Source organism: Pteropus alecto, unplaced genomic scaffold (genome assembly GCF_000325575.1).
Source record: "Pteropus alecto unplaced genomic scaffold, ASM32557v1 scaffold103, whole genome shotgun sequence".
Lineage (NCBI taxonomy): Eukaryota > Metazoa > Chordata > Mammalia > Chiroptera > Pteropodidae > Pteropus > Pteropus alecto.
Genome location: NW_006436288.1, coordinates 555,134 through 567,319, shown reverse-complemented (window position 1 = coordinate 567,319; position 12,186 = coordinate 555,134). Strand labels below are relative to the sequence as shown.

The 12,186-nt window shown below is 36.4% G+C and overlaps 1 protein-coding gene across 1 annotated transcript in view; it reads left to right on the top strand.

Annotated features, from left to right (window-relative positions):
- Positions 1 to 20: 20 nt before the first annotated feature.
- Positions 21 to 12,186, top strand: part of LRP6 (LDL receptor related protein 6) — a 112,212-nt gene continuing 100,046 nt past the window's right edge. The window contains exon 1 of the mRNA XM_006912624.3: positions 21 to 524. Coding sequence (XP_006912686.1) covers positions 470 to 524 — 55 coding nt within the window. The 5' untranslated portion in view covers positions 21 to 469. The remainder of the gene's footprint in view (positions 525 to 12,186) is intronic.

Sequence of the window (12,186 nt, the reverse complement as noted above, 5' to 3'; positions counted from 1 at the left end):
CTCCTCCCGCACATCTCCCGGGGTTTCCAAGCAGAGGTCCTGCGCGCACCCCTGCTTTCTTTCATAACTGCAGGGGAGGCGGCTCCAAGGGACGGGGCTCGACCGCGCGCAGGGAGATCTTCGCTGGGAGCCGTGAAGGTGGCAGACAGACTGTATCCCTGCGCCACTGCGTGAGAGGAAGAGGCTGAATGAGGAGCTGCGCGGGGGAAGCGGCGCGCCGGGGGAGGAGACGGCGGGATGGAAGCAGACGCTGGCGTCGCGCGAACCCCGGCCAGAGCGGCGCGGTAGAGAGGGCGGCGGCGGCGGCGGCGCGCGTGGAGCCTTGACGTGCCCCTTTCTTTCTTCTCTCTCTGGAAAGCTGGGAAGCATGAACGTGCAGACCTGCCGCTGCGGCGGCCGCCCCGGCTCCTCGCCTACCCCTCTTGTGGCCGCCCCTCGCCGGTGAGAGAAGAGAACGCCAGAAGGGAAGATGGGGGCCGTCCTGAGGAGCCTCCTGGCCTGCAGTTTCTGCGTGCTCCTGAGAGGTGGGAAGAATGTGGGGGGGACAGCAAAGTTGGTGGGATTTGGGGGGGGAGAGGTGGCCTCGTTTTGTGTGTATCTGGGGGGAGGGGAGGGAGAGAGGGAGTAAAAGGGAAGAGTGAGGAGAGGCCTGCTCGTGGGGAAGGAGAGAGAAAGGGGCCCGGGAGAAGGGGCTGTGCGCCCCGCCTGGCCACAATGCAGACCCCTGCCTAGGTTTCCTGACCTTATCTGGACAAATCGGAGCCTCGGTCAGGGCTGCTGGTCTTGGTAAAACCCTGGAGCCCCATGCTGTCGGAATGACTGAGGGTCTATGGGTCTCTCTTTGCCTGGAGTCATCAGGGAGAAGGATCTTTGTATCTATTTTGGCTTTTAAAATTTGAGCCCTAACGCTTTAACATTGGTCTTGTCTCTCGAAGCTCCCACCTTTCCCGTGTCTCATAATTATGCGAACTTTTGGAGCCCTCTTACTATTTTTCCAGGCCTTGTTACAACTAATAATTGGCTTCCGTCGGAGATATAATGGTCTTGAGTGAGAGCACAGTTGGAAAGTGACTCCGAGGTTATAGGTCGAGCGATTCAGCATTGGGAATCTTCTGAGCTTCAGCCCATAATAAAGTAGAAACCTTGCCCTTGTAACCCCTGGTGTTCAGGACTTGCCCCTATTTTCGGAGCATGCAAGTGTACAGTTGGCACTAACTAGGAAAGTCATCCTTGTGTGAAAAGGAGCCTGTCCTGGGACCTAAGTTATCATTTGCTGCGTTCCCCTGGGGACTGCTTGGCACTTTGGTGAATAACATAGGTTATTCTAGATAATTTACTCTGAGAATCCCATACATTCGATGGCCCTGTGGTTTTTTTGAATTGGCATGCAAAGCTGTCAAATACGCTGTGACTTTTATTTTGTGACAGTTCACTAAGGGTTGACTGGCCCGTAGGATTTCAACAGCTCTCCTCAAACTTATCAGCGGTGAAGTGGTGCTAAGTCTGATGCTATTGAGCATTTACCAGCAGAGGAATTTATGTCCTGATTGATGCAATGGCTTATAGCTTTGGTTTTGTTAAAAATTCTCACTTGTGTCCATGGTCGTCAGTTCTTTTCAGGTCTGGGACCTTATAAGACTGTGGAGCTTTTTAGCTATTGATTTAACAAGCTAAACTTGTTTAAGTCTCCAAAACTTATTGAAGTTTACAGAACGTGATAGTAACTAACAGTCCTGTGATGTAAATGAGCCAGGCGTGCCATCTCTGTGTGTATATATTTTGGATGAGTGTGAGTGACCTTTTTTTTGATGAATTTTTTTTAACTCTTCTGCAAGATTATTATGCTTGCATGTTATATCTGCTTGTACTTAATAATTAGGACTCACTACGCATATACCACCAAGCTGTTTCTCCATGTAAATCTCAGAAACATAACGCTCATTTAATTTTCTTGATAGAGGATTTAATGCAGTATTATGCACTTGAGAAGTTTAATAAGTGTATGTTTATTTTATTATAGTATACCTCCTGTTGATTAGGGGGTTTTGCCATACCTGTGAGAAACAATTGTATTTAATAGAATATCTATAGCTATATCTATATATTTAAGACAGAAAATTAATAGAATTAACAAATATGGGAGTCAGTTAATTGGTTAAAGTTTTGGGCAACTCTAAATTTGTAACCCAGGATGCTTCTGGTTCCCCAGTTGTATTTCTTGGAGAAGTGTGTGATGTAAATGCCATTTTATTTTAACTCCAAGTTTAAGCCTAGAGTTGGAATTAAGAGAAGTTGCACTTAAAGTAATATTTTGAAGTATAGTTTTGTAACAAGACCTAAGAGTTAATACTTTAAATGGCCTCATATCCGCTAGCAAACAAAATTTTCAAAAGTGGAGCTTTTATTTTAAATGTAACATAATAATGGTGGCCTTTGAATTTAACAGTACCTAACAGTGAGTACATACTATTTGAACTAAAACTGCCTTTGATGTGAAAGATTTTTATTCATAATTTAGATTTTCATTCTTTGATAATGTCATCCTCTCATATTAGTGACATTAGTTAACCTTGGGCTCCAAGGAGAAAAAATGTGATTAATTTTTTGCATTAAGGTCATTTTTCTTCACTGAAGAGTTGGTGCTTTAACATTGGGAAAATGGATTGATGCAAGTTTGAGACCTTTTGTCCCATAGATAGCCCTGTAAATCAATAGCTGAAAGTTGGAATACTGTCGTTATCTAGGCTGCATCTCTCTCCATCTCTATCACTGGAGGACAAGGTCTAATGGAAGAATTGGAGATTTCAATGCTAAAATCTTGGGTTTAAAGTCTATGCTACTTAATAAGTTTGTGTTTCTGGTCTAGTTTGTCAATTTCTCTGGGCCTCAGTTTCTTTACCTGTAAAACGTGAGTGGTAAGACAGCTCTAATATGCAGGTTTATTGGGTATATCAAATGAAATGATGAATATGAAGTGAACTGCAAATATTTTTGTTACAATTTTTTTGTTTGTGGACATATCCTCAAATGCTGGGAATTTGAGATTTAATTTGTATAAGATTCATGAATTCTTAAATGTAGAAGAGATCTTGATCATTTTGGTCTGCTTCATTTGCAAGTGGGGAAAATCAGATTCAGAGAGATTGTAATGATCAATATCCTACAGCTCATTAGTGATAGAGTAGGGATTTATTGTTCATTCTTTTAGCAAATATATATGGAATACCTCCTGTATATCAGGCTCTGGGATAGTGGTGAGCAAAATAGACATAGTTGCTGTTATAATGGCTTCACAATCTAGGTTGTCATCGTTACCATTCTCTTAGGTCCATCCAGGTACTGATTAGAAAAGATTGTATCTCTGATTTTCTAGAGGAAATATTTTTATAAGAATATATGTTTTGGAATACAATCTTTGTATAATCCGTAAATACTATGACCTGGCTTACTTTGAGGAGAGTTTTGTTGTTTGATAAAATTTTTTTGCTACTTAACCTTTTCTTTGTTACTTGTTTTGGTGGGGTGGTGGTAAATACTGTCAGAACAAGCCACTAGTGTTTCCCATCTTATCTTTTTTTATAGAAGTTACCCTTGGAAACTTTTTTTTTTAACTAGCAAGTATGACAAAGTCTTGGGGAGGTAGAATGAATTTTGGAATGGGAATCAGGAGAATTAGATTCTGATTCTAAGTGCCATTAGCTAGCTGTGTGACCTTGGATAAGTCATTTAATCGCTGTACACCTTATTATCTTCATTAGGATAATGAATCCTTTTGGAGATTCATAATTCATGTTTACACATCAAGGACTCTGCAAGGTCCTGAGGTAGAAAGACCAATTTAAGCTTTGTTTAATCTATTTCCCAAACTTGATGACAAATTTTTTCATAAATCCTTTTAACATTCTGAAATTTTGTTCCAAGCAGCACACTTGGAAAGAATCCGAATTAGATAACCCTTTTGGCATTGGGTTGATTCATGTGAATTGGTATTCGATGACAGTTTCGTATACTGTAGTTGAATCTGATACTTTCATCCCTATTTATTTACTTGGCCTAAGGTTTGCTCATCTGGCTATGAAATAATTTGATTATGAAACTAAGGTTTCAGCTCATTGTTATAATCAGGCCTAACAGTGATTTCGGATGGTTCAATTTTTCAGTTTTTGTTTTTGCCTTAATTGGAGGTTTTTCCATTTGCGAACTGTGTTATTGTTTCCATATAGTTAGTTATACATGCTTCAGCTATCAGAAAGGATGCGTAGCCTTGGACAAGTTACTTAGTTTTAGTTTCCTTTCCAGTTAGATGGGGTGATACCTTACAAGATTTCTGTGGGAACTGATGAGATAATGTTTGCAAGAGGGTTGCACAGTCAGTAGTAGTCTTTGAATGATTGGTAGCTATGCTTACGGTGGCTCAATTAAAATAAATATTAATGCTTGGGAAAGACTAGTAAAACATTCAAGTCCAGGCACTATTTTAGGCAGTCAGTAGTTTTAGGCCAGTAGTTTTTAACCGTTCTGACTCTTCTGCGACTGAAACAAAAGCTCCATGAAATAATTTGACTTCTGATATTTTCAGTTTTGTTTTATGTAAACAAGATGGCCACTATCTACTAAATTTATTTTTTCCTTCTAAAGGTTTATAACTTTAACCCAGTTTTAGGTGATCGTTATAAATAAGCTAGAGGATACACAGTTCAGTTGATTGTGATACTTATTTAAGAGTTAAGTATGGATAAAATAATTTTATAAAAACATTTTGTCTAATTGAGAAATTTTATTATTTGTTTACAACAATTAAAATTATTCAATTGATGGACATCTCCCTGTAGAATGGGTTAATGATATACTGAGTTTCTGCATTGCATGTTTCACTATTCTTTGTATGAGAGTCCTTATGTATCTTCTGTAAAATGAGCTCATCTTAATGAATGGAACACTACTCCATGTGAATAACTTTGAAATTTAGTCAAATACATAGATTGGGCAACCTAAGAATAGAATATTTGTCCTTGAAATTATTCATTTAAAATATAATTCGTTGTAAATACAAGAACAACAGTGTTACTTGATATTATTAGCATGTGCTTTTGTTTCTCAAACCATTTGTGTTATCCTCACAGAAGGTTCAAGACATTCGAATGTAGGATTGGAAAATATTAAAATGTACCTGGGCTCTATTTGGTGAAAATTACTGGTACATCAGTGCTGTGATTCTGTTAGCTGTTATTTAACTTGCTAACTTGTGTTTCTGTGATACCTTGCATGGAATGGCCAAGAGATCGGGGATGTGAAGTGAAATCATATTTTTAGGCAAAAAAATATTAAGTGAATTTTTAAGTTATTAATTGATACTAGGCATAAAGTTATTTATTAGGTTGTCAGTAAAAATAAAAATGCAGAGGTGAACATGATCAGCACTAGTCATATTTTTCAAGAAAATAGTTACAGATATTGGAAAACTATACCTTGTTATCAAATATGTATATTTGACCAGGAGGCCATTTTCTCTAATGGCCTTGGTTAGTCATCACTCTGTCATTTTTGGACCAAAACCATCAAGTACAGGATGTAAGGATAGGAGTCGTCTTTATTACCAGCCAGCTTTAAGGGAGGTGTAATTTATGTATATTCAGATATCCAATTTAATGATACTATATTTTGCAGATCTGAGAAAGCTAACAGCTGAACTTCATTAGCATGAACTCTTAGCTACACTTTATATGGTATTTATTTGTAACAGTTTCTTCATTTATGCCAGTAAAGACAACAGCTCTTTGTTAGATAAAAAGTGTTTCAAGAATAGATTTTTTTTCCTTATTATGGCCATGTACCAGAGCTTTGCACATATTGAGTATTCTAAAATTTACATTTAAAGCTATATGAAAAGATGCGTTTTTGTGATATTTATAGCCTTATTTAAAGTTTCATTTTGTGTTTTGTCTCAAATCATTTATTAGTTATGGTAAAGTTTTGAATTTATAACTACTACAATTTTGGGTATTTTTTTAGCACAAATTAGGGAAAACTAATAATACGAATCAGGAATAAATCAGCATGTTTATAACTGAGGTCGAATTTGACATGTGGATTATGTAATATGTTTTTTGGTTAGGCTATAACTATTGCATTGATAATATGATTAATGTGCTCAAGTACTTTTTTAACCCAGTTTTTAAAAAAGATATAATTCACATACCATAAAGTTTTTCATTTTAAAGTATCCAGTTTAGTATGTTTTAGTATATTCACAGGATTGTACAGCCATTACCACTGTCTAAGTATAGAATATTTTCATCACCTCAAAAAGAGACCCAGTGGCCCCTTAGCAGTCACTTCCTATTTCCCCTCCCCTCCCAATCTCTGGTAACCACTAATCTGCTTTCTGTCTCTATGGATTTACCTATTCTGCACATTTCATATAAATAGAATCATACCATATGTGGCCTTTTGTATCTGGCTTATTTCACTTAGCATAATGTTTTTAAGGTTCACATCGTGGCATGTATCAGTACTTCATTCACTTTTATGGCTGAATAATATTCCATTGTATGGATATATGAAGTACTTTTGAATGAGTGTGGATTTGAATTTTGGAATCTTGCGAAATTATTTCTGGAACCTCTATTTTGAAATTATAGAAATAGACTTTTAAAAAAATCTAAGTTCCTGTTTTCTGCTGGAGAAACACTAGGTAGTTCACCAACATATCATTTCTGTGTATTGATTTATGAATAGCCCTGTCTCAGTTAAACCTTTTACCAAATTCATATCTAGATTAATAGTATGGAAGGCATATTAAAAATTACCTAGCCCAACTTCTTTATTTTATAAGAAAGATGAATGACTAACTTAAGGCCAGATTGCTGTTCTAGACAGTGATTTTATATGCAGTGCTTTCTGTACCTAATTTTACCTGGGCCTTATTATGGTTTTGAAAATGATACCAATCACTTTTGATAGAGGAAAATAAGTGTCAGTGTATTTTGGAGGTTGCAAATAGATGGTTTGTCATAGCACTGTTAAATAAAAGCAAATCTGGATTTAGGTAAAGAGAGCCTTTATTCGAAAGGATTATTGCAATAGGAAGAATGCTCTTACTGCCAGATCTGCAGTCATTCTCAGAATCAAACAGACTTCTTTTATACAGATGGGTAAGCAGGGCTAGCAGGAATTTTGTTGGAGTGTGGGCCAAGCGGGTAGAGGTGAGCAGATTGCATGATCAGGATAGTTTAATTGGAATTTTTTATTTCCTGTGGTTAACTTGAAATGAGCTGTTAAGAGAGAAAGTTCTACATGTACTTACTTAAACTTAGGGCAAGCCAAAGTTTAGAGAAGCCTGACTAAAGTTTGGTCAAGCCAAGTCATTGGATAAGTCATGGGTAATTGTGAGCATTTGGTCAGTCTCCCTTTGTTTAAAACAAAATTTGTCATTATTAGGGATATGTTTTAGTCAGCTCTAGTTGCTATAACAAAAATAGTATCGACTGGGTGGTTTATAAACAACAAAAATTTCTCACAGTTCTGGAAGCAGGAAGTTCAAGATCAGGGTGCCATATTAGGTTCTGGTGAGGAACCTTCTGGGTTGCAGACTGCTGATTCTCTTTGTGTCTTCACAGAGAAAAGAGCAGAGAGAGGAAGCAAGCCCTGTCTTGACTCTTATAAGGGTACTAATTCCATTATTGAGGACTCTGTCCTCATGACCTCATCAAATCCTAAATAGCTCCCAAAGGCCCCACCTCCTAATACCATCACACGAGGTGGGGGCGGTAGATAGAGTTTCAACATAGGAATATTGGGGTTCGAGGGGGAAGATACAAACATTTAGTCCATAATGGGATAAAATAAGAGTCATTATAAAGTTGGTCTCATTAGAGTTGGCCTGGCTATTTATGTAGGTGTAGGTAGGCTTTTTGACATTTGCTTTGCTGGAAGTTTTTATAAGGAATATTGGATTGGACCTTTAAAAGCCTCTTGAGGGAGGGAAGCTATGCCAAGAATTTATCATCAGGTTTCTCTTGCAGTACCTGTAGATTTGGGTGAATTCCCAAGGATTCCAAAATATCCTAGGTTTTTGGCCCTGTCCAGAAGTGACCTTGCTTAGTTCACCTGTAAGGCTGGGAACTCTGTACCAGGTACCAGTTCAGTTTTCCTGAGAGACCTGTAAGCATGGGCTCTGTAAAGTTGATCATAGCTCATTAAAAGTGTCTGGTCATATTTGATTAAATGAGCATCACTTTCAAATATGGCATTACAGTCAAATTCTTGGTTGCATAACCAGTGTTTCCAACTAAGAGGACAGACACTTCCTGAACATATGTAAATAACTATGATGACATGAAAATATGAATACTCAGTAAGAATCTTTGAATTATGGAAGAGTCAAGGAGGAAAAAACCCAAATATTTCCATTTACAAAAGCATGATTTGCTTACATTGTTAACGAGTTAGAGATAGCTTAATAGAAAAGAGTTCCTTATATCCAAAAAACAAGGCATTAAGGAATCAGCCGTATTTTAAACAAAACCCATAATCATCCTTCATCAGTTTATTTTGTCCAATGTAATTAATTCTTGTTCTGCTAGATCTTGGGTTAGCAGTTTCATTAATCCACTGCTTCTTCACTAGCTTTTTGGAAATCCTGACTCAGTCTGTTGGTATAGTCTCTAAGTTATTTAAATGATGCCATCAGAAGCTTGTGCCCAAGAGTACCTGGTACAGTCCTTTCTCTGCAGTCCATTATCTGTTGTTAAAGACAAGCACTCTGGCCTATAGCTGCTATGCAGGCACTTTCAGAGGATCATCAGAGAAAACCAAAAAACATCTGTGGATGATAAAAGACTCAAAATGGTAGTGATTAATTTATCACTGATAATTTTAAAAGTGAAAAGATCCGATGAGAGTTTGTTATAAAAAATAATGCAGCAGACAAGGAAGTTTCGTTTTTGTGACATTCAAACCAAAATCAAGTCGATCCAAAAGTTTTAGACAAAATAAAATGATTAACCTTATTTTAAAGAAGAGTATGTTTGGAGTAAGTCTTAAACATCTGTATAATAAAATTCCATAAGTAAGTGGTGTGAATTCTCAGTTGAGAACCACTGGCTATCTAGACTATACTATATTCAAATTAAAGAAGTCAAATTGCGACCAAGTTAAAAAAAATCATTAAAAATATAAAAAATATAACTGAAATTATGACTTCTGACACTGTACTGTTGTCTAATATTAGGCAAAGCAGCACCAGGACTCTTGATAAATAGAAACATATCATGAACAGTGAGAGTATTGAGAAATTTCTAGGAACTAACAATTTCTGAAATAATCATATTAACATTTTACTCATACAGATTTAACCTAAGGAAGGTAAGCTTCTCTTCTGGATTGATAGTGCTTCCCAGGCAAATCATAAAATTGATCAAATAAACCCTTACGGAGCATTTTGGGAAATTTCAGACAGTTGTAGGTGCAAAAGACATCAAAAGTGAGACTTTGTTTATTTAATTATAGTAATGGCTAGCTTGATGATAGGGATACGTTCTGAGAAATGCATCGCTATGTGATTTTGTCATTGTACTAACATCATAATATGCACTTACTAAACCTAGATTGTATAGCCTACTATACACATAGGCTAAATGGTATAGCCTCTTGCTCCCAGGCTACAAGCCTGGACAGCATGTTACAGTACAAAACAACATGAGATTAGATCAAGCACAAGAGAAAATGATGCAATCAAGACACATGGTGAACATGTATGAGGGTGCTGCTGGTATAAAACAGCATACAGTTTTACAGCAAACTTTTTTAAGTGCAATCTAAAATAACAATAAAAAGTATAGTGTAGTAAATACATAAGCCAGTAACACTTGTTTTTTATCATTATGTAGTATTATGTTCTGAACATAATTGTATGTGCTATACTTTTATACAACTAGCAGCTCAGTAGATTTGTTTACACCGGCATCACCACAAACTTGTAAGCAGTGCTTGCATCATGATGTTGTGGTAGCCATGATGTCACTAGATGACAGGAATTTTTTAGCTTCATTATAATCTTACATGGTGCCACTATCATAGACATTCCGTTGTTGACCAGAATATTGTTATGTGGCATGTGACTATAGTCAAGACATGATAAAGTCAACATAAGCACAGGAAATTCTGACACAGAATCTTTTCTTTCTAGGGAAATTAGGAGGTAAAGAAAAACCTTTTATAACTTCTTTATTAAGAGCAGACAAATAACTCAAGAAAATTTTGTCATTAAAAAAAAAACCATTTTGGTTTTGTATTGGGTTAATATTTGATACTAAAGTGTTTTTTGAAAATGTTACAAATCAGCTCATCAAATATCAGCTGGCTTTGACCACAACAAATACAATTCTCTTTTCATGAAATATTTATAACTTCCTATATCCATTCAGGTTTTGTCCTACATATTCCTCTTTCTCATTCTGGAACAATTAGTCATTTTACATTAGGACTGTTTTTTCTGAATAAAAACACATCCTGCATTCTTCTCATAGCATTGTTCCTTTCACTATTTCTCTTAGAAGAGTTTGATTTACATATAAGATTATAACATAATTACATTAACTATTGTTTTACAGAGAAAACTGCGAAGTGGATAATTGTGAACTATCACATGCCAGTAGTAGACTGGCAGAGCTTATGAGTATACATTTTACAGCTTATTTATAGCCACATACTTCTTGAAAGTATAACTTCTCAACGTGGCAAAATGAAAATGTCCATTAATAGACTCAAATATATGTAGCTTTTTGGTACCATAAAAATAAGAGGCAAAAAAATGTGTAAACTTGAAACACTTATTGAGTGCTTCAGTATTCTCTTACTTTGAAATTACCTAGATATTTAATAAATATCCATGAATTAACTTAGCATAAGTGTAAGGTTTTAAGTTACTAAAAGATATCTTTAAGCTGCTTTATAATTACTGTTGAAATAAAATTCATCAGAGTTATGATTCAACTTGGCTAAATAAAAATATAGCTGTAATGCAGTTTATTCTATCAGTAAACCTTACAGGTCTAGGAAGAACATATTCAAGTAGAATAAAAATATGCTTGTGTTATACTTAATGCTGATAAAAGACACAGATGTTTTATTAAACCAACACTATTGAACTAGTCTTATTTGCCAAAGATTTTCTTAAACGTATGTTAACTTGGATTCTTCAAACATTTGGGTTAGTGTCTATAAAAATACTTTTGAAAGTATAAGAAGTTTAATTTCTTTAATCGCTGGAAATTCTGGGAATATTTAATTTATAATGAGATCTCGAAGTCAGAACAGAACTCTTATTAGGGATATTATAGTCCAAAATTATAATTGGTAGTACTATCTGGAGGTAAGAAGATATTTTATATACATAACATACATACACATATACTTATGAAGACAGACAAACAGACACATAAAGAGCTGATAGCTTGAAATTTACAACTCACTGGTGGTTTATATAAAAAAGCTAGTTCTTGACCTTCCTTTAACTTTATATTTTTTACTGTGATTATGTTTTTCTGCTCAGGCATTACAAGAACTGAAGTATCCCCAACAATATTTGCAGGAGAGACATTTAAGATTTTCTTTGCCCTGATTTATAATCTAATGGAGGTCGTGAACTAAATTTTGGGTGAGGGAACAGAGAGAGACCAGGGGCTGTCTGGGTGTCTCTGAAGCTCATCTGAGTGGAAAAAAGTTTCAGCTTCTTTCCAATTTGTATTTTTAACCCCAAGTCCCATAGCCCCTCATTAGTCCCTAGTGGAGAAAAGGGAGCCTTAAAGCTCAAGTGACTACAGGGAGATGAGGAGTTAGAGTGGGAAAGGAAAGGTCTTATAGGTGAATAGAGAGGGACGAAGGAGACTAGGGTATTAAAGGAGGATTAAGGATTCAAGGGAGTTGAAGGGAAGGTCATGGGTCGTAAAAAGGAAGAAGAGAAGAGGGTGATGGGAAAGGAGAAGTTTTAGGTGAGTCAGTTTGCGGAGCTCCTAAGTTTCCTAAGGAGGACATTGAAATTCTAAATTGTCTTTAGTAAAATTTTGCCACTTTTGAAGATACTGAATGGAATTAGTTTGTAATAGTGAGTGAAACGTGCAGTCAGTGGAAGAAGAAGAGGGAGGGCACCCAAGAGAGAGTTACCTATGGGATTAGATAATTAAA